Source organism: Somniosus microcephalus, chromosome 30 (assembly GCF_052327205.1).
Source record: "Somniosus microcephalus isolate GS21.2 chromosome 30, FLI_Smic_1.0, whole genome shotgun sequence".
NCBI classification, from domain to species: domain Eukaryota; kingdom Metazoa; phylum Chordata; class Chondrichthyes; order Squaliformes; family Somniosidae; genus Somniosus; species Somniosus microcephalus.
The window spans coordinates 31,417,203-31,443,380 of NC_141016.1; the positions used below are offsets into that span (position 1 = coordinate 31,417,203).

General features: G+C 44.9%; 1 protein-coding gene across 1 annotated transcript in view; it reads left to right on the forward strand.

Annotated features, from left to right (window-relative positions):
* The first annotated feature begins 485 nt into the window (after positions 1–485).
* Positions 486–26,178, forward strand: part of LOC147098096 (scavenger receptor cysteine-rich domain-containing protein DMBT1-like) — a 117,521-nt gene continuing 91,828 nt past the window's right edge. The window contains exons 1-4 of the mRNA XM_085970818.1: positions 486–558; positions 3,710–3,855; positions 9,795–9,900; positions 15,954–16,019. Of these exons, the coding sequence (XP_085826944.1) occupies positions 486–558; positions 3,710–3,855; positions 9,795–9,900; positions 15,954–16,019 (391 nt within the window). The remainder of the gene's footprint in view (positions 559–3,709; positions 3,856–9,794; positions 9,901–15,953; positions 16,020–26,178) is intronic.

Consider the following 26,178-nt stretch of genomic DNA (forward strand, 5'->3'; position numbering starts at 1 on the left):
GTTCACTTAAACTACTCCCTGTGGTCGCGAGTTCCACATTCTCACCACTCTCTGGATAAATATGTTTCTCCTGAACTCCCTATGGGATTTATTAGTGGCTATATTATATTATTGATCCCTCAACCTTCTCTTTTCTAAAGACAAGAGCCCCAGCCTGTTCAGTCTATCCTGATCGGTGTAACCTCTCAGCTCTGGTATTATCTTTGTGAATCGGATTCACTTATTTCAATGAGTATGATAAGTTTTCATATAGTAATAGAAAGTAACGAACACATTAAGCAGCTCCCACGTCAGTGGCTCATCCTGCTGGATTAAACAAAGTAACTTCTAACTATTCCTTAAAGCAGGCAAGACTAAAAGGAGATTTGATAGAGTTCTTTAAAATCATGAAGGGTTTAGAAAGATTATATGAAGAGAAACTGGCTGAAGGGTCGATAACCAGAGGGCACAGATTTAAGGTGATTGGCAAAAGAACCTGAGGCAACATGAGGAAAAAATTCTTTACAAAACGAGTGGTTAGGATTTGGAATGCACTTCCTGATGAGGCGGTGGAAACAGGTTCAGTAGTAGCCTTCGAAAGGGAATTGGACAAATACTTGCAGGATACAAATTTGCAGGGATGTGGGGAAAGAGCGGGGAAGTGGGACTTACTGGATTGCTCTTCGAAAGAGCCGGTGCAGACTCGCTGGGCCGAATTGCCTCCTTCTGTGATGTACTATTCTGTGATTCTATCATTCTATTCACCTGCAATCTAAGCTTCCTGCGGCCATAGATGGGCCTGATTGCCTGTGTTTCCCCCCTCCTATTGTCACCCAGGAGGTATCCAAGACCCAGGCCACGTCTGCTCTCTCAGGTGGGTGTACAAGACTCCACGGCCACTATTTGGAAAAAAAGCAGGGGGAGTTCTCCCCGTTGTACTGGGGCTAAAATGTGTCCCTCGAACAACATCACTAAAAATTCAGATTATCTGGTCATTATCTTATTGCTGTTTGTAGGAACTAGCTGTGCGTATCTTTGCTGCCAAACTTCCTACAGCAGTGACCACCTTTCAAATGTGCTTCATTGGCTGTAAAGCGCTTTGGGACATCCTGAGGTTGTGAAAGGCGCTATATAAATGCAAGTTCTGTGTTTAAGCAGATCCTGTTCTTGTGGTGAGACCTTTTCGACAGCAGTGTGTTTTTACACAAATATCGCCAGCTACTGCTGATGAGCAATATTGCAGGCAGCGCGCGTGCACACACACACACACACACACACACACACTGTTGTAAAGGGTCTGATGGATTTGAAATATCCCTTTGTCACTTTTTTGCTTAGAGTGTTAACAGATAAGATTGCCCCTTTGCAAGCAGCGCTCCAATACTCCTGCAGGCTCCCAGTTTGTAGATATAATTTGTTAATTGCTTCAGATAGTTCACCTGTCTATTTTATTCCCCAGCTAACAGCAACTTGCCTTTACACAGCGCCGTTAATGTAGTAAAACGGCCCAAAGCGCTTCAACAGAGCGTAGGTTATACAAAACTTTAACACCGAGCCAAATAAGGAGATATTGGGACAGGTGACCAAAAGCTTGGTCAGAGGTAGGTTTTCAGGAGTGTCTTCAAGGAGGAGAGAGAGGCGGAGAGGGTTAGGGAAGGAATTCCAGAGTTGGGGCCGAGGCAGCTGAAGGTACGGCCGCCAATTGAGGGTCGATGAAAATCGGGGATGCATAAGAGGCCAGAATTGCAGGACGGCAGAGATCTCGGAGGGTTGTAGGGCTGGAGGAGGTTACAGAGAGGGAGGGGAGGGAGGCACTTGAACGATTTGAAGACAAGGATGAGAATTTTCAAATCGAGTCATTGTCAGACCGGAAGCCAATGTAGGTCAGCGAGCACAGGGGTGCTGGTTGAACCGGACTTGGTGCGAGGTACGATATGGGGCAGCAGAGTTTTGGATGAGCTGAGCTTTACAGAGGGGGAAGATGGGAGGCCGGCCAGGAGAGCGTTAGAATCATCGTGTCTGGAGGAACAAAGGCTCGGATGAGGGTTTCAGTAGCAGATGAGCTGAGGCAGGGGCAGAGACGGGCAATGTTAAGGAGGAGGAAGTAGGCGGACTTGCTGATTGAGAGGATATGTGGGTCGGAAGCCCAGCTTAGGGTCAAATAGGAGACAGAAGGGAAAAAACAAGCAGAGAATAACCATTTGAGTCTGTACAAGCAACAGATCAGATAAGTACCCAGGATTAACTCACAGTCCCGATGTATATGCAACACATTGACAGCAATATCGCCCAATGTCAGGGCAGAAGCGGTGTAAGAGTTAGCAGTAAGATTAACCTGCAGAAGCTGCTTGGCCCATAAGAACACTCACAGATCAGATCATGTTGTGAATTGCAGAGCTCCGTACAGCTTTTAGATCATTTGCACCTTCATTATCGAAATTTTCACAACATTTTCAAACTTGCATGAAAACATTATAGTTCATATGAGTTTGTATAAGTGTGTCTGTGTGAGTTTATTTGGGTGAGTGTGTGAGTGTGTGAATGAGTATGTTGGTGTGAGTGAGTGTGAGATTATTTGGGTTAGTGAGTGTGTGTGTGTGTGACTGTGTGTGAGTGTGTGGATGTGAGTGTGTGGGTGAGTATGTTGGTATGAGTGAGTGTGTATGAGTGTATTTGGGTGAGTGAGTGTGTGACTGTGTTTGTGCGAGTGTGTGGGTAACTGGTTATGAGTGAGAGAGTGTGTGTGTGAGTGAGTGTGTGAGTGTGTGTATGGGTGTGTGGGTGTGTGACTGCGAGTGTGTGTGACCATGTATGCGTGAGAGTGTGTGTGTGTGTGTGTATGGGTGAGTGAGTGTGTTGATGTGTGACTGTGAGAGGGTGTGTGACTACATATGAGTGACAGTGTGTGTGTGTGTGTCTGAGAGTGCGAGTGTGTGTATAAGTCACTGTGACTGTGTGAAAATGAGTGAGTGTGTGAGTGTGAGAATGAATGCATTTGTGAGTGTTTGTGTTTGTGAGAGTGAGAGTGAATATGTGTGTGAGGTTTTGTGTGTGTGTGACAGTGAGAGTCAGTGTATGTGTGTGATGGGTGTCTCAGGATAATTCGCTGAGCATAGAAACATAGAAGATAGGAGCAGGAGTAGGCCATTCGGCCCTTCGAGCCTGCTCCGCCATTCAATGCGATCATGGCTGATCATCCAAATTCAGTACCCGATAGAAACATAGAAGGAACATAGCAATTGACCCAATATTAGTAAAACTGTGATCTGTTTAGTTCTCAGCTCTGGGCTGCAAACACAAGATCACAGGATAGTTACGGATCAGACATACAGCCATCGAGAGAGATCCTACACTCCCGCCATTGCAGCCACCAGTCTTTTAGTAAATGATGCCAGGATTGTTTCCCCTACTCTGTCCTTGAGTTCATTCCAAGTGTCGCTCACCCATTGTGCAAAGAGTTTGCTGGCTTCAGTCCTAAATTTACCTTCCATCAATTTCAACCTGTGTCCCCTTCTCTTTCTCTATACATTCAATTTGAATGAACATTCCAGATTTCCTTTTCCATTCCCTGATCAATCATGGGAACCGAAGAGACCATTCAACCCCTCCAGGATGTTCTGACAGTCAATTCGATCATGGGGGATCTGTTATCCAAGGAAGATTGTGAGGAGCAATGCAGCGTGATTTTTGAAAGTGACTACTGAATCTGCTTTCAACTTTTTGCTTTCAGTCTTTGGTGGAGATCCGGAGCAGATTAATTGCTCCTTGAGGTTCACCAATCACAGTCTGGATGACAGTGCCGTGTATTACTGCTATGTGGATTTCCAGGGTTTCAAGTTTCATACTTTCACAGACCCGTCCAGCTGCATGTTGCCCGTAAGTCGCAGTTTCTTTTATCTCGGTTGTTCAGTCACTTTGCTGGAACAGGTTGTAAGATGTTAATGAGGGGAATGCAAAACATGCTTCCAAAACATTGCCCTCGGCAACTGCATCAGGAGCAGTCCTTCCCTTTTTCAGACACCCTAGTGTCAATATTGACCAGAAGATGAGATAATCATACACAAGGTTAATGGGCTTTATAAATAGAGGCACCGAGTACAAAAGCAAGGAGGACATATTAAACCCTTTGTATATCACTGGTTGGGCCCCAGCTGGAATATTGTGTCCAATTCTGGGCACCACACACTTTAGGAAGGATGCCAAAGCATAAGCGAGGGTGTCGAGATTATTTACCGGAATGGTTCCAGCGAAGAGTGACTTCAGTTTTGCAGAGAGACTTAGAGAAACTGAGATTGTTCTTCATAGAGCAGAGAAGTTTAAAGGGAGATTTAATAGAGGAGTTCAAAATGCTGAAGGGTGTTGATAGAGTAAATAAGGTGACATTGTTTCCACTGGCGTAGGGTCGGTCGGTAACCAGAGAACACTGATTTACGGTAATTGGCAAAGGAACCAGGAGGTCAATTATTTTCCTGCGGGGAGTTGTTGTGATCCGGAATGCACTGCCTGAAAGCGTGTTGGAAGCAGATTCAATAGTAATCTACCTTGAGTTCACTCTTTGTTAAACTCATTCCCGGGATGTGGACATTGCTGATAAGGCCGACATGTATTGCCCATCCCTAATTGACCTTTAGATGGTGGTGGTGGGCCGCCTTCTTGAACCACTGCAGCCCGTGCGGTGAAAATGCTCCCACAGTGCTGTTAGGTCGAGAGTTCCGGGACTTTGACCCAACGACGACGAAGCAACGGCCGATATGTCTCTAAGATGGTATGGTGTTTGTGACTCAGAGGGCAACTTGGAGGTGATGGTGTTCCCACGCACCTGCTTCCCTTGTCTTTCAAGATTGGGTGAGGTTAAGGAATATTTCTGAAGCAGAATAGTAAGAGATTTTGTCCCTACCAGCCTCTTTTCTCCCGATCTGGCCACTTGCATTTAAGTGATTTCACGGTGCACTGGGAGGCAGATGTTCGGAGATTTCACCAGAGACAATGAGACTCACTGGTTGGAGGCAATGGTGTAAAACTGCAAACTTTGAGTTCCTTCCATATTTCTGGCTTTTGGTTGAAATTCAGTTGCCGCACAGGAAGAGGAAGAGGCCCATTCAGCCGCTAGAGCCAGTTACCATAGTAACAAGAGGAGGCCATTCAGACCCTCCAGACTGTCAATAGGAACAGGAAAAGGCCATTCAGTCCCTCGAGACTGTTGCATAGGAAAAGAAGGAGGCCCATTCAGATGCTCGAGCCTGTTACATTGGAGCAAGAGGAGGCCATTCAGACCCTGTAGTCTGTGAATAGGAACAGGAGGCGACACATTCAGCCCCTTGAACCTGTTACATTGGAACAGGAGGAGGCCCTTTCTATCCTTCTAGGCTGCTGCATAGGAATGGGAGGAGGCCTATTCAACCCGCCAATGCTATTACATAGAACAGGAGGAGGCCAGTCAGACCTTCGACACTCTTAATAGTGTATTTTTGTATTTGTTCATGCGATGTGGGCATTGCTGGCAATGCCCACATTTATTGCCCATCCCTAGTTGCCCTTCAGAAGGTGGTGGTAAGCAGCCTTGAACCGCTGTAGTCCATGTGGTGAAAGTACACCCACTGTGCTCTTGAGAGTTGTTGGAGCTGCAATCATTCAGGCAAGGGGAGAGTATTCAATCACACCCCTGACTTTTGCCTTGTAGATGGTGGAAAGGATTTGGGGACTCAGGAGGTGAGACACTCACAGCAGAATAACCAGGCTCTGACCTGCTCTTGTTGCCACAGTATTTATGTGGCTGGTCCAGTTATGTTTCTGGTTCATGGTGATCCCCTACGATATTGATGGTTGGGGATTCGGCGATGTTATTGCCGTTTAATGTCAAAGGGTGGTGGTTAGACGCTCGCTTGTTGGAGATACTCATTGCCTGACACTTGTGAGGCACGAATGTTATCAGCCACGTATCAGCCCAAGCTTGAATGTCGTCCAGGTCTTGCTGCATGTGGGCATGGACTCCTTCATTATGTGAGGTGTTGGGAATGGCACTGAAGACTGTGTAGTCATCAGAGAACATCTCCAAATGTGACCTTATGATGAAGAGAAGGTCATTGATGACGCAGCTGAAAATGGTTGGGGCTAGGATACTGCCCTGAGGAATTCCTGCAGCGATGTCCTGGGACTGTGATGATTGACCTCCAACCACAACAACCATCTTCTTTTGTGCTAGTATGACACCAGCAGGTGGAGACTTTCGCTCCAGATTCCTATTGACTTCGGTTGTGCTAGGGCTCTTGATGCCACGCTCGTTCAAATGCTGCCTTGATGTCAAGGGCAGTCACTCTCACCTCAACTCTGGACTTCAGCTCTTTTCTCCATGTTTGGGCCAAGGCTATAGTGAGTTCTGGATCTGAGTGGTCCTCGTGGAACCCAACCTGGGCATCAGTGAGCAGGTTATTAGTGAGTAAGTGCTGCATGTTAACACTGTCGACTACACCTTCCATCACTTTGCTGATGATTGAGAGTAGACTGATGGGGCAGTAATTGGCTGGGTTGGATTTGTCCTGCTTTCTGTGGACAGGACACACCTGGGCAGTTTTTGCACATTGTCGGATAAATGCCAGTGTTATAGCTGTACTGAAACAGCTTGGCTAGAGGCGTGGCTAATTCTGGAGCACATGTCTTTAGCACTTCAGCCGGGATGCTGTCAGCGCCTATAGGCTTTGCTGTATCCACTTTGCTCAGCCGCGTCTTGATATCAATCATTCACTCAGCACTTCTGGCTGAAGATGGTTGTAAATGCTTCAGCTTTGTCTTTTGCACTCACGTTCTGGGCTACACCATCATTGAGGATGGGGATATTCATGGAGCCTCCCATTCCCATTGTTTGCTTAATGGTCCACCACCATTCATAACTAGATGTGGCAGGACTTCATTGTTTTGATCTGATCCGTTGATTGTGAGTTGCTTAGTCCTCTCTATATGATGCTGCTTCCACTTTTAAGCATGCATGTCGTCCAGTTGTGCAGCTTCCCCAGTTTGGCACCGCAATTTAAGCTATGCCTGGTGCTACTTCTCGCATACTCTTCTACACTCCTTATTGAACCAGGGTTGGTCCCCTGGCTTGGTGGAAATGGTAGAGTGAGGGATGTGGTGGAATATAAATCTGCTGCTTATAAATACTTATAGAGACATAGTATATGTAATAAGATTAATACAAAAGAAAAATAAGATGTATCAACTGTGCATTCATCTCCTCCCTTCCCACCATGCGGGGCCCCAAACACTCCTCCCAGGTGAAACAGAGATTTACTTGTACTCCTTTCAATTTAGTATACTGTTTTCACTACCCAGAGTGCGGTCTACTCTACATTGGGGAGACAAAACCCAGATTGAGTGATCGGCTTGCTGAGCACCTCCATTCAGTCTGTCAGCGTGACCCTGAGCTTCCGGTTGTTTGCCATTTTAATTCTCTGTCCCACTCCCACTCTGACCTCTCTGTCCTCGGCCTCCTCCACTGTTACGATGAAGCTCAATGGAAGTTTGAGGAACAGCACCGCATTTTTCGATTAGGCATTTTACAACCTTCTGAACTCAACATTGAGTTCAACAATTTCAGAAAATAATCACTGCTCCCATTTATTCAGACAGCAGTTTCTGGTAATGGTTCTGCTGTTGCCATTTATTGCTCCTCTAGACCCACCTTTTGTTGCCTTGGACCATCATCGCTTTTATCATTTAATCTCTCCTGCCTTCCACCCTGTCACAGACCTTCCCTTTTGCTCTGTCCTCCCCTCCCTTTTCAATGCCTTTGTACCTGCTTAAATCTATTACATCTCTAAGTTTTTCCAGTTCTGACGATAGGTCATCGACCTGAAACGTTAACTATGTTTCTCTTTTCACAGATGCTGCCTGACCTGCTGAGCATTTCCAGCATTTTTTGGTTATATATATAGTAACACATTGTCAAGGACTTCGACTGAGCAAATAAACCGGTTTTCAGTGCTGAATACCGGTGAGGTTGAAGACACCTCGAAGGATACAGTTCAAATCACATCGACAGCACCGTGGGACAAAGGGCTGTATGGGGGGCACAGCGAAGTGTAGGAATGCAGTGGTTGTAGGCGATTTTATAGTTAGGGGACAGAAAGGCGTTTCTGCAACGGCCAACGTGTGTCTCGCATGGTTTGTGGCCCCACTAGCGCCAGGAAAAATGATGTCACTGAACGGATGCAGAACATTCCACGGAGGGAAGGGGAGCAGCCAGAAGTCGTGGTACATGTTGGAATGAGGGAAGAGAAGGGTTGAGGTCCTGCAGTCCGAGTCTCGGGAGCTAGCGAGGAAGTTAAAGAGTAGGACCTCAAAGGTGGAAATCTTTGGATTACTCCCAGTGCCACGTGCCAGTGACGGTGGGAGCAGTAAGATAAGGCAGTATGATGGTGGCTGGAGAAATTGTGCAGGAGAGACGGCTTCACATTCCTCGGGGATTGGGACCAGTTCTGGGGAGGAGCGACCTGTACAAAATGGACGGATTGTACCTCAATCGGGCTGGGACCAATGACATTGCGCAGAGGGTAACGAGTGCTATGAGTGAGCGTTTAACCTAATTTGTCGGGGGAGGGGCACCGAGTTGAAACAATGCAAAGGAGAGACAAGATGCACAGAGGATGGGGAGTGGCAAAACACATCAGAATAAAGAAAAGCTCTGAAATAGGAGGAACCAGAGAAGGGGAAATGAGAGGCAGACAAGTTGGGATTCAGAGTCCATGTGCGTAAATACACAGAACGTGGTCAATAAGGTTGTTGAGCTGCAGGCACAAATTTCCACATGGGATTATGATATACTGGCAATAACGGAAGCCTGGCTCAGACAAGGGGAGGATTGCGATGTGGGCCAGCTGGGATCTACGTTACTGAGGGAAGTAAACGTGGAAATTGGGGAAGATCTGGTTTCTTGCTTCCAACCCACCTTAGCTATGGGGATGGTGCCAGAGGACTGGAGTATAGTACATGAAACATCCCGTTTAAAAAAGGGGAGAGGGATAAACCCTGCAATTACAGACCGGTCTAGCTAACATCGGTGTTGGGGGAACTTTTATCGACAATAATCCAGGACATAATTAATTGGCATTTGGAAAAGTATGGGCTAATAAATGAGTGTCAGCATGGATTAGTTAAATGAAAATCGTGTTTGACTAATTGCATCGGTCGGGCAGGAATCATGCCTCTGTTGTTTTGTACAGTATTAAGCCTGGGGCAGTGAGGTCGATTTTATCAAACAACTTCTAACCTGGTTCAGGCTGAGAACTGGACCTAAAACTGTGCTTTTAGGAAAACCTCTTTTCGGGCCAGGAATTACATTCATCAACTGTCGCAAAGAATAACCCCCTTCCGTTATGACTCGTTTTCTGCTTTACTATATACCTGATATTTCTGATACTTTATTTTATGCAGTTCATTTATTTTCCCCGCTGTCCAGCACACAGTCCTGTCATAGCTCAAATGATTCGATCCAGCACTGGATGCAGTAACAAAGCTGCAAATTTCACCCCGAAAGCCATCAAACTGTTGCTTTTGCTCCAATCCAGACGTATAATTTCCGTTTGTTTCCTTCCTTACAGTTCACTTAATGACGATTGTGATCCTATCTCGGGAAGTGCAGTCTCTCCAACTGTGTCGTTCACTAGCTGGTGGCCATGGCAGCGGCGGATCTACTCGTCGTTATCACCGATATGATATTGAGGCACATTCAGATTGCCTTCTTGCTTTTCACAGCCACAGACTGTTCTGTCTGGTTCACAGTCACTTTAACCTTTGATGGATTTGTGGCCATTTGTTTCCAGAAGCTGAAATCGAAATATTGCACCGAGCAAATGGCGATTGTGGTTCTGGGAGCAGTGACTGTGCTGTGCTGTGTAAAGAACATTATCAGGAATGTTTTGTGTACAAGTGAATACACGCTTTATAATAATCCCAGGTTTTGTTATGTAACAGGCAAAGTTCAGTTTCACAGTGTGGGCAGCAGTCAAATTTCTTTGCCATGTTCCTAACCATATTGATTATTTCTGATTCTGCTCAATGCTTTAAACGTCAGACACATTTTAGTGGCTGCAGGAGATTCCGGGACCACAGCAGTGGGGAGAGTCCCAGTGACCTAGAGATGGAGAGCCGCAGGAAATCCATCAGTTTACTTGCAGTACTACAGGATATACGAACATAAGAAATAGGAGCAGGAGTCGGCCATATGGCCCCTCGAGCCTGCTCCAACATTCAATAAGATCATGGCTGATCATCGCCCTCAACTCCACATATGTGTCCGATCTCCACATCTCGATTCCCCTAGAGTCAAAAAATCTGTCTATCTCAGCCTTGAATATACTCAAAGACTCAGCATCCACAGCCCTCTGGGGCAGAGAATTCCAAAGATTCACAACCCTCTGAGTGAAGAACGTCCTCCTCATCTCAGTCTTAAATGGCCTACCCCTTATCCTGAGACTATGGCCCGTAGTTCCAGACTCACCGGCCAGGGGAAACAACCTCTCAGCATCTACCCTGTCAATTACCTTCAGAATCGTGCATGTTTCAACGAGATCACCTTTCATTCTTCTAATCTCCAGAAAATATAGGCCCATTCTACACCATCTTTCATTGTAGGACAGCCCTCTCATCCCAGGAATCAAGCTGGTGAACCTTCAATGAACCGCCTCCATGGCAAGTATATCCTTCCTTAGATAAGGAGGCCAAAACTGTGCACAGTACTCCAGGTCTGGTCTCACCAAGGCCCTCCACAATTGTAGCACGACTTCCTTACTCCTGTACTCCAAACTGCTTGCAATAATGGTCAACATGCCATTTGCCTTACTTATTGATCTTGGACCTGCATGCTAGCTTTCTGTGCTTCCTGAACGAGGACACACAAGTCTCCCTCAACACCAACATTTAAAAGTTTCTCACCTATTAAAAAGTATTCTGTTTTTTATTCTTCCTACCAAAGTGAATAATCTCATCTACATTATACTCTATCTGCCACATTACTGCCCACTTACGTGGTTTATCTATATCACTTTGCAACTCTTTGTTTTGTCCTCACTGCTTACTGTCCCACCTAGTTATGTATCATTAGCAAACTTGGAAACATTACACTCGGTCCTATCATCTAGGTCATTAATATAAATTGTAAATAGCTGAGGCCACAGCACTGATCTTGTGGCACCCCACTAGTTACAGACTGCCAACCCGAAATAGACCAGTTTATTCCCACTCTCTGTATTGTCTCTGTTAACCAATCCTCTATCCATGCTATTATATTACCACCAACCCGATGAGCCCTTATCTTGTCTTATAGCCTTTTTATGGGGCACCTGATTGAATGCCTTTTGGAAATCCTAATACGCTACATCCCCTTTATCTACCCTACTAGTTACATCTCAAAATAATAAATTTGTAAAACACGATTTCCATTTCATAAAACCATATTGACTCTGCTAATCAGGTTAAGATTTTCAAAGTGCCCTGATTCCACACTCTTAACAATAGATTCCAAATGGTCAGCAATGTATGACTTGGGACAGCAGCCTGATGAAAGGTCATCTACCTGAAACGTTAACTCGGTTTCTCACTCCACATATTTTCCTGCACTGCTGAGTGTTTCCCGCACTTTCTGTTTTTATTACTGATTTCCAGCATCTGCAGTATTTTACTTTTGGAACCGCATTTCCACCTGGGTTGCTACAAGAATTCGAACTTATGTTACATCTCCCGAGTTTGTAAATATCTGAGGCTCATGCACTGATCCTTACAGCACCACACCAGTTACAGCCTGACAATCTCAAAATGACCCATTTATCTCTACTTTCTGTTTTCTCTCTGTTAACCAATCCTTAATCCATGCTAATACCTTACCCCCAAACCCATGTGCCGTTATCTTGCTTAATAAACGTTATGTGGCACCTTATCGAATGCCTTTTTGAACTCCAAATATACTATATCCATTGGTGCCCCTTTATCTACCCTGCCAGTTATATCCTCAAAAAAACTCTCATAATTTTATCAAACACGATTTACATTTCATAAAACCATGTTGACTCTGCCTAATAATATGGGCCCTGAATTTGTGGTTGGAAGCTTCCCGCAATCAATTGCCTCTGATCTGCAAATAAAATGCCTGCGTAACTGGTGGTCCAGGAGTTTGGAGATTCAGGGTCCTGGGCTTCTCCAGGTACCAGCTGGTAGAGGCTCACGTACCTCAGGTGCACACGTGTTATGCAAGCGCCCTGGGATTATGTGGGCCAGCCAAATGAATGAAAGAATGGGATCCCATTCATACTAATGGGGATGCTGTATGTATGGAAACACCATAAGTATGAACGAGGATACTCCCAAAAATAAATCTACACATCGAATAAATATAAAATACATATTTAAAATTAATTAAAACGGCATTTAGTTAAATATTTAAAACAAAAATTTAATTTTCTGAAAAATAAATTAAAATGTTTAAAGGGGCTAAGAATAAACTTACCTTATTCCACAGCATTTTTGATATATCAATGATTGATAAAACAATATTTTTATGCTTTCTTTAAACACTTACATTGGTAAAAGCAGACCGGATACCTGCTTATAATAGGCATAAGAATTTCATGGGCTTTTTCTGGGCTGAAGCTGAGCAAATATCCCAACTCTCCGCCCGTGGATGCCCTTTTCCTGGGCATGCCCTGAATCTGTCAGGACAATTCTTGAAAGATCACAATTTCTGGGTTTATCGCACATGCACTTCACGCATGGAAACTGGAACTTGCGTGGCCCTTATGGGCACGTGTGCACACCTCGTACGTATCTGTAGGGATCACAAATTACGGCCCATTATGATTTTCTAAGTACCCTGTTACCAAATCCGTAATAATGGATCGCTGCATTTTCCCGATGACTGATGTCAGGCTCATTGGCTGGTAGTTCTTGGTTATCTCTCTCCTTCCTTTCTTGAATAGCAGTGTTACATTTGCTATTTTCCAATCCGCTAGGGCCTTTCCTAATCTAGGGAATTTTGGAAGATCACAACCAATGCATCTGGAGTACTGTGCCCAGTTTTGATTCCCTCCCACCTCCGCTCCATCCCCACATGGTGGGTGATGTACTACCTTTGAAAAGGACCACAGCAGAGCTACGAGAGGAACATCAGCTATTGAAATAGTCTCAAGGGCCTTGGTCTATTCAGTTTAGAGCAACGTAGACTCAGTGATGACCTGATAGATGTCTACAAAATAATTAAAATGCTGGATAGCAAGCCTATTGATAGACTATTTCAGTTTACAGATCGGAACGGACCGGTGGACATGGGATTGGATGATGTAAGAGTAGCAATCGACTGGATGTTTGGCAGTTCTTCTTTTCCCAGGGTGTAATGAGCCTGTAGAATACATTGCAACCTGGTGTGTTGGGTGCTGAATCTTTGTATGCTTTCAAGAGGGAGCCATACCGGTTATTGACTGGGACAGAGGTCACATCATTAGGAAGGCAAGCTTCGACATTGAGAACATTTCATCAAACTAGGTGTTGGTTTGTACAAATCGAAGCCTTTGTTATTACTGGTAAGATATTGAGCTGCAGTTAGAACTGGCAGAAAGGCCTTAGGCGGAAAGTAGTTTTAGATGAATTTTGATCTGTTTGGAAACCAGCCACCAGTGGTGTCCCATAGGGATCGGTATTGGGATCTTTGCTGTTGACCATTTTTAATACTGATCTGGATATAGGTGTTCGGGGCACGATCTGCAAATTTGCAGATGGTACTAAGATTTTTGCGAGTGTCAGGACTGCAGATGATGCTCGATTGCTTCTGGCCGCTTTGTTGTGTTGGGGGTTTAGGCTTGTGACTGGCAAATGATGCTTAACTTGGTTAAGTAAGACCAGGGCGCATAATTTAAAGTTGTAAATATTAAGTACAAGGCCAGCACTGGCTGAGATGTCAGGAGGTCGGACATTTCCCAGAGAATAGTGGGGCTCTGGAACCATCTGCCAGCTCGAGCGGTGGACGTTCATTCGCTGACTTCCTTCCAACGAGAGCTGGATATGTTTCTGGCCGGGCTGGAGATCAATTTGTACAAAAGGTTGGTACTGTATAGAATTATCAGGCTGGAGTGATTTCTTGGACTAGATTCGATTGCCTAGGGGTGTCGGAGAGGAATTTCCCAGGTTATTGCCCCCAAATTGGCCACGGTTTTTAGCTGTTTTTTCGCCTCCCGCAGGAGATCACATGATGGCGGGTGCAGTGGAAAGTGTATTTATTATGACAGACAAGTTATCACACTTGTGATGGACTTGCTGGACGGACCAGAGGCTACATTCCTGTTTTTCTTTGTTCATAAGTGTTTGTAGGTGTGGCGGGGTCCCAGAATCAACCACTGCTGCACTTTTCCATTTGATCCCGTGCTGTGTTCTTATTTATTGCCCATCACTCGTTGCCTTGAGCAGATGGTGGTGGGCCTTCTCCTTGACCCACGGCAGTCCTTGTGGTGATGGTGTTCTGGACCATTTATTGCCCATTCCCGAGCTGCCCTTAGAAGGTGGTGCTGAATCTTCTTCTTGATTCCTGCTGTCCTTATGGTAATGGTATTCCCATGATGCTGTTAGGTGGAGAATTCACGTGTTTTGTCCAAGTGACGATAAATGAGCGGTGATATATGTGCACTCTGGAAAGCTTTGCTTATTTTTGTAGTTTCCATCTTCATTTAAAGTGGCACATTTCCCTCCCACCAGAGCAGGAGGGTGATTGGCACCTCCGAGATACATGAGACCGACTCCAAATATTTCCCACCTCCATCTTTCTGCGCGAGTGCTTCAAGTTGCTGTGACAACCGGTTGCTGCCATCAACCAGAGCTCACACTCACAGTATTGGAAGTCTGTTTGATATCTACAAACCTCACCTCAGGGGGCCCAGTCTATCAGATAGGGGCAGGACCGGATACACCTGCAGAAACCAGTGAGTGGGGGCAGAGTTATGAGGGGCTTTCCCCTGTTTTAACTGATTTTCATCTTGTTAACAGTATGGCTTGTGAAATTCTTTAGTTAAATGTACATTTCTGGTGAGATGTTTCATTCCACGAGACCTCCGGGGAATCAATTATTTGCCCGTTTCAGATTCATGGTAACTTTATAGTAACACCTCAGTGTGTCCATTCATTGATCTGTATTAAATATACAAGCTCTTCTCATTCTCCAGATCTACATTCACTCTTGGAGAAATCAGAGCCACATTTAAATTGATTTATTGAGATACAATGGACAGTTTCTGCAAACAGCCATCCACCTTCGGATCCCCTCTTTGGATAGGATCATAACGAGTTACCCATTTACAGTGATACAGGCCGCACTCCCCTTGATTTTGTTAGATTCTTTAGTGCTTTATTGTTTCATTGACCGACAGACACGTATAAAAAATCAGTCTAAACCGCTCCTGGATTCTTCTATTTCACTTCAAAACTACAGGGAGAATTGCTGCTCCTGTTTTACCTGAATTTACTGATAGATTTTGACACAGTAAGAGTCTATTTATCCTGAGCTGTTGATATATTTTATTATAGATTTAGCTAAGTGTACAGTGATTACGGCCATCGTATACTCTGATTCAGTCTTTGCGATAAGGGCTAAGTTTATTTACAGACATTAAGCTGTCATGTGTTTCCAGTGAATTAATGACGTTACCCAGATATGCTTCCTCCTGATATATTGACCCGCTGGATGATAAGCAGCCTGTTCAAACCCCCAGATGAAATGTCCAGCAGCAGTGTGTCAATATGTCACGGGAGCATTGAACAAAACGCGAGCACAGAAATCACCACAAAGCCAGGTGCTTCCTGCCAGTTCATCAGAACAGCAAAACACACAGTGACTGCTCTGCTGCTCTGCAGACTGCGAGCGGCTTTTCACACACTGGGGTTATGGAAGGTCATCCTAAATTTCAAGTGATCGCCGTCCATAAAACACTTTCCTTTTTTGTTTACAGGGAATAAATCACATCTCTCCCTGGTACAGTACATCGATGGTGAAAATTCAGAACTTCTGATTACAAGTAAATATGTCTGTGGGCTGAGCTTCTCTCTGAGAGTCTCACTGAGTGATTGAAACACATTTCCTCAAATATCTGGCAACTTGTCCCGAAAAGATGCAAAGTTATGGCCTGCAACTATGAAGCAGTTCTGAGCGGCATGGCTCAGACACACTGTTGCTTTACAATGGATCAATGCAGCAAAACTGTGAAAGAATCAATGGTGGTCCCTGGACAGTGGGTGACTGTAGAATCACGACAGTCAGTGAAATTAGTCAGAGCAGGGTCAGCTCTCCAGTGCCAACCTGGGCCATAAACAAAGGGGTCACTGTAAATTGGATAAATGCAGCAAACCTGGGCAATAAACAATGGAGGTCGCTGTTCAGTGGGTGAATGTAGAATCACTGCAGTCAAGAGAAAATCATCAGTGAAGATAAATGAACAATCATTCAGAACCATGATCCTTGTGATGGGGGCCGTGTTGGATTGAAACACTTTTTGGGCAGTATTTCTTCAGAGTGAACTGATTCAATGACTGGCTTTAAACCAGTTGAACATACAATGATAACAATTACAAAGAACTTCGCAGAATCCACAGCACAGCAAAAAGGCAGCTTGGCACAACTGGACTATGCCAGTGTGGAAATTCCACACAAGCCTCCTCCCACTCTAATGATGTCATCCCACCATGCCCCATATCAGTCTATTACCTTCCCTCTCATTTAAGTAGCAAGCCTCCCATTGAATGTATCAATTTTATCTACATCAAACACCCCATGTGGCAGCGAGTTCTACATGCTCACCACTGTCAATGTGAAAAATAAATCCACCTAACTGCTTTATCTGATCTGTTAGAGGCGATTTTATATTAATGCCTCCTTGTCATGAACTCAACCACAAGCGGCAACAGTTTCTCCGCATTAACCCAATCCGACTCCTTCATAATTCTGAAGACCTCTAAACTGCCTCCTCTTAGTCTTATCTTTTCCAGACAGCAGAGCCCTGGCCTGTCCAATCTTTCTGATAGCCGCATCTTCTCAACTCGTGTAAAATTCTTGAAAACATTATATGCACTTTCTCTACTCCTTCATTATCATTTTTATAGTATGCAGACCAGAAATGCACACATTGCTGCAAGTGATCTAACCAAGGTTCTAGCTAAATTTAAAATTACCTCCCTGCTTTTGTATTCTCTGCCTATAGAAATGAACCCAGCACATTGGAGTCTTTATGACCTTTATGTGTTGATAGATTTAGTGATTTGTGTATCTATATTCCCAGGTCACTTTAGTCCTCTACCCCATTTAGTTTCTTACCATCCAAGGAATAAGTGACCTCCTCATTCCCCCAAACAATATAAACCACCTCAAGGTAAGGAAAGTTGGCGGGGATATAACAACAGGGAAGCTCCGTGATAGGGTGGAAGGCAGGAGTGTTTAAATGGACAACAGATTCATTACCCGCTGTCCGAAAAAATAGGAGCAGTGATTATGTTCTGAAATGGTTGAATTCGATGATGAGTCTGGAAGGTTGTCGAGTACCTCATCGAAAGATCAGGTGCTGTTCCTCGAGCTTCCGTTGAGCTTCATTAGAACAGTGCATTAGGTCACGGTCAGAGGGTCAGAGTGGGAGTGAGGCGGAGAATTAAAATGACATGTGACCAGAATCTCAGGGTCATGATTGCAGTCTGAATGGAAATGTTCAGCAAAGCGATCACCCAATCTGCGTTTGGTTCCCCAAATGTAGAGGAGACTGCATCGTGAGCAGTGAATGCAGTAGACTAAATTGAAAGGAGTAAATCACTGTTTCACGTGGAAGGAGGATTTCGGGCCCTGGACGGTAGGAAGGGATCAGGTGAAAGGATAGGTATTGCATCTACTGCGCTTGCTTGGGGTGGGGGCGAGGGAAGTGCAGCCGGTGTTGTGGGTGATGGAAGAGTGGACCAGGGTGTCATGGAGGGAACAGTCCTTTCGGAATGTTTAAATGGGATGGAGAGGAAGATGAATTTGGTGGTGTGACGTATTATTTAACTCCATGTCCAAATTCAGCATCATTCCGCCACCATGAAGCATCAGAGCAGGTGTTCAATAGCAGACCAATGAGATAAGACTCGAGAGACAATTACAGACACCGTTCATTGGACACCCGTTCTCTAAAAGATGACCCGATTTGTGGATCGAACTTCTATTGGCAATCACTGTATAAACAATGGAAAATTATCCAAGCATTGAGTGAACCGATGTGTTTAAAATTGTCTTTTGGAACATAATGGAACCGATGCAGAAAGAACTAAAGAGAGCAAGAGACAGGAGCTGAATCACTGCACTGAACCGTCACTCACAATCTAACAAGAACTATTCAAAAAAGGGCATGAGCCGAATCACTGCACTGAATTGCCCCTCACAATTTAACAATAAGAACTAAATACCCATAGAGCAGGCACCCGCCATTCGATGCACCAAAATAACATAAGACATAGGAGCTGGAGAAGGCCGTTTGGTCCTTCGAGCCTGCTCCGCCATTCAACAAGATCATGATGATCTTCTTCCTCAACCCCACCTTCCTACACTATCCCCCATATCCCATAATTCGCTTAGTTCCCCCAAAAATATTGAACTCTATCTTGAATATACTCAAAGTCTGAGCAGCCACAGCGTTCTGGGGACTAGAATTCCAAAGAATCACAAACCTTTGCGTGAAGAAATTTCTCCTCATCTCAGTCCTAAATGGGCGACCACTTATTTTGAGACTGACCCCGCCAGGGGAATCATTTTATCAGATTAACACCTGTCAAGCCCCTGATGAATGTTATATATTTGAATTAGATCATCTCTCATTCTGCTAAACTCTTGGGCATATAGTCCTAGTCCACCCAATCTCTCCTCATAGGTTTATCCCATCATCCAAGGAACCAGTTTAGTGAACCTTCGTTGCACTCCCTCGAAGGCAAGTATGTCTTTCCTTAGGTAAGGAGACAGGAACTGTTCACAGTACTCCAAGTGTGGCCACACTAATGCCCTGTATAATTGTAGTAAAAATACTTTACTGTTATACATTAAGCCCTTTGTAACAAAAGCTAACATACTATTTGCTTTCCTAATTGTTTGCTGCACCTGCATGCTAACTTTCTGTCATTCATGTTCAAGGACACCCAGGTCCCTCTGAATGCAAACATTTCCCAGTCTCTCACCATTCAAAAAATATTCAGCTTATTTTCCCCACCAAAGTGGATAACTTCACACTTCCCCACAGTGTATTCCATTTGCAATGTTCTTACCCACTCAGTCAACCTGTCTATATCTCTCTGCAGCCTCTTCGCGTCCTCCTCACAGCTAACTTTCCTACTGATCATTGCATCAAACTTGTATAAGTTATGCTCAGTCCCTTCATTTAAGTCATTAATATAGATTGTAAACAGCTGAGGCCCAAGCACTGATCCTGGTGGTACTCTGCTAGTTACAGCCAGCCAAACCGAAAAAGTCCCGTTTATTCTTACTCTCAGTTTTCTGTCCTTTAACCAATCCTCAATCCATGCTAATATACTACCCCCTATCCAATGAGTCCGATTTTTGTGTAATAACCTCTTGTGTGGCTCATTATCGATGGCTTTTTTAAAGTCCAATTGCACTACGTCCACTGGTTCCCCCTTATCCATCCGACTAGTAACATCTTCAAGAACCTGTAACAGACTGGCCAAGCACGATTTTTCTTTTATAAAACAATGTTGACTCAGCCTAATCATCTTTCGATGTTCTAAGTGCCCTGTTACTACGTTCCTAATAATCGATACTAGCAAAACTAAACATTCTGAGCTTCAGGTCACATTCAGACTGAAGGCTTTACCCAACAGCTTGCGACAGGTCTCCTGTTGGAGTGGTTGCCCTCTCTGAAATGCAAATCAAATCATTTGAGTATCTCTGTAGAACTTCGCTGTGAATTCTCCATATTCCGCTGATTCTTCCACTAATGAGACTGATTTGGGATTGTGCAGAATCCAACGGAATTTATAATAATGAGACACACAAATCCCAGTCCTTACACAACACAATCAAAACCCGCACAATTGATTATCTGAGGTCCTTTTAAACGGCCCCTTTAGGTCACCGACAGGAGAACAGAAACTTTAAGTAGATATTTCAGCTGGTTATCGCTGTCATTTTCGAACATGATACAAAGGCCACTGTACAATATGTCTGAATGGTTCAGGTCAGATTTTGTCTGTGTGCTTAGCGGCTTCTTTAACATTCGGTTAAAAGCCTTGCAGTCTGTGACTGACATTAAACGCTGTAAACCACAACGCTCTCTCAGTTAATACACTGATTGTAATCAGGATGCAGAAAGAGTTTTAAAAGGGCTACACACTAGGTTTCAACTGTAAAATATTACATTGCTCAGACATAAAGGAAGAACTCTCTTCGTGACTACTGAGTTGTCTACCTTTAATATGCTATTTATATCCAGGATTAAAAGGATGCTAAAAACAGTAAATGCTGGAAGTACTCAGCAGGTCAGGCAGCAGCCGTGGAATGACAAAGATTTAACGTTTCAGGTCGACGCTCTCCGCCACTTTTCCTGGCACTAACCATCTCCATTTCACCATGGACACCCATGTCCCTCTCCACCTCCATCACCCACCAGGATGGCCTAAGGATCCTCTGCTTCTTCCTTGAGCGGAGGCCCAAGCAGTCTCCATCCACCACCCTTACATTACACAACTTCTCCTTTGACTCCACTCTCTTCCTGCAAAGAAAAGGTGTTCCTATGGAAACCGTATAGGTCCTAGCTATGCCTGCCTTTTCGTGGGACACGTGGAACATTCTTTGTTCTGGTTCTAGTCAGGTCCCCTTCTTCACCTCTATTTCCAGTATATTGATGACAGTATTGGTGACACTTCCTGCTCTGCCCCAAATTGGAAAATACCATCATCTTTGCTTCCAATTTCCACCATTTCCTCGCCTTTATATGCTTCATCTCTGATTCTTCCCTTCCCTTCCTTGCCCTCTCTATCTCCATTTCTGGGGATAGGCTGTTGCCCAACATCCTCTATAAGCACACTGAGTCCCACAGCTACCTTGATTTCACTTCCTCACCTCCCGCTTCCTGCAAGGACTATACTACTTTCTCTCAGTTTTTCCATCTCTGTAGCATCGATTCTGAAGATGGCACCTTCCATACCATTGTTTCTGATATGTGGTTGTCAGTGCCCTCGAGCGTGTCCATCCCATTAATTGCACTTGTGATCTCACCCCTTACCCTCCCTCCCAGAGCCATGTTAGGGTTCCCCTTGCCTTCACCTTCCCCTCCCCCCTCGGCATCCACATGCAACGGATCATCCTCTGCCATTTCCACCACCTCCAGGGTGATGCAACCACCAAACAGATCTTCCCCTCTCCTCCCCTTTCACCATTACAAAGGGTCTGTTCCCTCCACGACACCATGGTCAACTCTTCAATCACCTACAACATCCCCTCCCTATCCCACGGCACATTCCTGTGCAAACGCAGGACATGAAACACCTGCCCTTTTATCTCCTCCAATCCTACCATCCAGGGTCCCAAATACACCTTTCAGGTGAAACAGCGATTTATAGAATCATAGAATAGAACAGCACAGAAGGCGGCCATTTGGACCATCATGTCTGCGTCGTCTCTTTGAAGAGAAGTCCAGTTAATCTCACTCCCCCGCTCTTGCCCCATATCCCTACACAGATTTTCCCCTTCAAGTATGTATCACATTCTGATTTGAAGGCTACTGTAGAATCTATATCCACCACCCTATCAGGAAGTGCATTCTAATCCTAACCAGTCGTTGCATAAAAAAGTTTTGCCTCATGTCACCCCTGATTCTTTTGCCAATCAGCTTAAACCTGTGACATCTGGTTATCGAGAGTTCTGCCATTGGAAATGGTTTCTCTTCATTTACACTATCTAAACTCCTCTTAGCCTTCTCTGCTCGAAGTAGAACAACCCAAGCTTCTCCAGTCTATCCACGTAACTGTAATCCCTCAGCCCTGGATCCATTCTAAGAACTTCGTGGAACACCTCCATTCAGTCCACAAGCTGATCCTGAGCTTTTAGTCACCTGTCATCTTAATTCTCCGCACCAATTCCATTCTGAGCTCTCTGTCCTCGGACTCTAACACTGTTCCAGTGAAGCTCAACGGAAGCACGAGGAACAGCATCTGATCTTTCGATTCAGCACTTTAGAGCCTTCAGGACTCAACACTTAGTTCAACGTTTTCAGATCATAACCACTGCTCCCATTTCTTTGCACAGCAGTTGCTGGTAATGAATCTGCTTTTCTCATTTTCAGCTCATCTAGACCCATCTTTTGTTTCTTTACTTGTCCCATTATGGCCCCCTTTAACTCATACCATCATCAAATTTGTCATTTAATCACTCCTGCTTTCCACCCTATCACAGGCCTTTCCTTTTTTTCTTTCCTCCCCTCTCCCTTTCCTTGTCACTGTACTTGCTTAGAAACTGTTACAGGTATATACTTTTCTAGCTCTGATGAAGGGTCATCGATCTGAAACGTTAACTCTGTTTCTCTCTCCACAGATGATGCCTGAGGATCGATGAACCTAGTGCGTTTGATGTAGTCTATATGGGTTTTAGAAAGGTTTTCGATTATGTCCCGCATGGCAAACTGGTCACGAAAGTAAAAGCCCATGGGATTCAAGGTAATGTGAAAGTTGGATCCGACTTGGTTCAGAGGCAGGAAACAGAGGGTGATGGTCGAAGGTTGTTTCTGTGACTCGAAGGCTGTTTCCAGGGGGTTCGGCAGGGCTCAGTACTGCATCCTATGCTTTTTGTGGTATATATCAATGATTGAGACTTGAACGTAGGAAGTATGATTAAGAAGTTTGCAGATGATACAAAAATTGGCCGTTTTGGTGATAATGAAAAGAAAGCTGCAGACTGCAGGAAGGTATCAATGGACTTGTCAGGTGGGCAGAACAGTGGCAAATGGATTTCAACCCGGAGAAGTGTGAGGTAATGCATTTTAGGAGGGCTCACAAGGCAAGGGAATACACCATAAATGGTAGGGCACGGAGAAGTACAGAGGAGCAGAGGTACTTTGGAGTGCATGTACACAGATCCCTGAAGGTAGAGGGACTGGTAGATAGTTGGTTAAGTAGACATACGGGATGTTTGCCTTTATTCACCGAAGCAAAGAATATAACAGCAGGGAGGTTATGCTTGAAAGTAATAAAACACTAGTTAGACCACAGCTAGAATACTGTTGCAATTCTGGTCACCACATTACAGGAAGGATATGATTGCACCAGTGAGGGTGCGGAGGAGATTTACTAAGATGTTGCCGGGGCTGCGGAATTTTAGCTATGAAAGGAGATTGGATAGGCTGGGGTTGTTTTCCTTGGAACAAAGGAGGCTGAGGGAAGACCTAATTGAGCTGTTTCTAATTATGAGGGGCCATAATAGAATGGATAGGAAAGACCTATATCCCTTAGCAGAGGGTTCGATAAACAGGGGGGCATTGAATTAAAGTAATTGGTAGGAAGTTTAGAAGGGATTTGAGGAGAAATGTTTTCACCCCGAGGGTGGTGGCGGCCTAGAACTCACTGCCTCAATGGATGATTTTTTATTCGCTTATGGGATCTGGGTGTCGCTGGCAAGGTCAGCATTTATTACACATCCCTCGTTGCCGTTGAGGAGGTGGTAGTGAGCTGCCTTCTTGAAACGCTGCAGTCCATGTGGTGAAGGTACTCCCACAGTGTTCCAGGATTTTGACCCAGCGATGATGAAGGATCGGCGATATACTTTTAAGTTAGGATGGTGTGTGACTTGGAGGGGAATTGGAGGCGGTGGCATTCCCATGCACCTGCTGCACTTCTCTTTCTAGGTGGAAGAGGGCGAGTGTTTGAGAGGTGTTGCCGAAGAAGCCTTGGCGAGTTGCTGCAGTGCATCTTGTAGATGGTACATACTGCAGCCACGGTACACTGGTGGTGGAGAGAGTGAATGTTTAAGGTGGAGGATGGGGTGTCAATTAAATTGGCTGCTTTGTTCTGGATAGTTTCGAGCTTCTTGAGTTGGAGGTGCTCTCATCCAGGCAAGTGTAGAGTATTCCATCAAACTCCTTACTTGTGCCTTGTAGATTGTGGAAAGGCTTTGAGGAGTCAGGAGGTGATACACTCACAGCAGAATACCTAGCCTCTGACTTCACAGAATCACAGAATCACAGAAACCCCACAGTGCAGATAGAGGCCATTTCGGCCCATCGAGCCTGCACCGACACATATCCCACCCGATCCCTGTAACCCCTACACCAACACATATCCCACCCTATCCCCGTAACCCCACATATTTAATCCCCCTAACACTAAGGGTCAATTTATCATAGCCAATCAACCTAACCCGCACATCTTTGGACTGTGGGAGGAAACCGGAGCACCCGGAGAAAACCCACGCAAACACGGGGAGAATGTGCAAACTCCACACAGACAGTCACCCGAGGCTGGATTCGAACCCGGGTCCCTGGCGCTGTGAGGCAACAGTGCTAACCACTATGCCACCGTGCTTGCTCTTGTTGCCACAGTATTTATGTGGCTGGTCCAGTTAGGTTTCTGGTCAATGGTGACCCCCAGGACGTGGATGGTGGGGATGCCGTGATGCTATTGCCGTTGAATATGCAGTCGTCAGCAAACATCCCCATTTCTGACATTATGTTGGAGAGAAGTTCATTGATGAAGCAGCTGAAGGTGGTTGGGCCTAGAACACTGCCCGGAGGAACTCCTGCAGCGATGTCCTGGGGCTGTGATGATTGACTTTCAATCACTACAACCATCTTCCTTTGTTTTAGGTATGCCTCCAGCCAGAATCGTTTTTCCTCCGATTCCCATTGACTTCAGTTTTACTAGGGCTCCTTGATGCCGCACTCGGTGAAATGCTGCCTTGTTGTCCAGGGCAGTCACTCTCACCTCACCTCTGGAATTCAGCTCCTTTTTCCATGTTTGGACGAAGGCTTTAATGAGGTCTGGAGCCGAGTGATCTTGGCTGAACCCAAACTGGGCATCAGTGAGCAGTTTATTGGTGATTAAGTGCCGCTTAATAGCACTGTCAATGACACCTTCCATCAATCTGCTGATGATTGGGTGTAGACTGATGGGGCGGTAATTGGCTGGATTTGATTTGGCCTGCTTTTTGTGGACAGCACATTCCTGGGAAGTTTTCACAATGTCGGATAGATGTCAGTGTTGTACCTGTACTGGAACAGCTTGGCTAGAAGTGCTGCTAATTCTGTAGCACAAGTCTTTAGCACGATTGCCTGGATGTTGTCGGGGCCCATGGGTTGTAGAGGCCAAAAGCATCATCACATTTAAAAAGTACTTGGATATGCACTTGAAGTGCCGTAACCTGCACGGCAACAGACCAAGTGTTGGAAAATGGGATTAGGCTGGATAGCTCTTTGTCGGTTGCCACGGACTGGATAGGTCGAATGCCTCTTTCTGTGCTGTATATTTCTATGATTCTATGATTCTATGATCTGCTGAGTGTTTCCAGCATTTTCTGTTTTTATTTCAGATTTCCAGAATCTTCAGTACTTTCCTTTTTTATTAACAGGATGATGTTAAGCGGATATATTAAATGATTGAACATTGTTCTTTTTGCGCTATCGCCAGCGAGAAAGTCCCCTCTCCTTTCTAAATCTCCCTTGTACCTGGAGTAGAATAATCGCCTTGGCCTTACAAAGCCCGTTACACTTCAGGTGAGATTTCTGCCTCATCCCTGTGACCCTCTAACTATATAATGTCTGTCCAGTACATTTCTGGTGAAATTTCATCTGCACCCTCTGGGTATTAATCTGACAGGTGGATCGCACGCCCTGTCCAGAACCCGGCTGATTTTAATTCTACTGAATAAATGCATAAAATGAAATAGTTAGTCAGACACACCAGCTTGCTATAGAATTTCACCCCTTAAGAAAAACACACCCATTTTCCATCAATACTCGACTCACCAATTGAAATTAATCAGTAGATATTGTTCAACGTCCGCAAAAAGGAAGGACTTGCAGTGAAATTAACTTCCTTTGATGCAGCTCTTGGTAATTAGATATTCACCTGCCAAGGGCCTAAACTCTGGAATTCACATCTTAAACCACTTTTATATTTATTCGTTTATGAGATGTAGGCATCGCTGGGAAGGCCAACATTTATTGC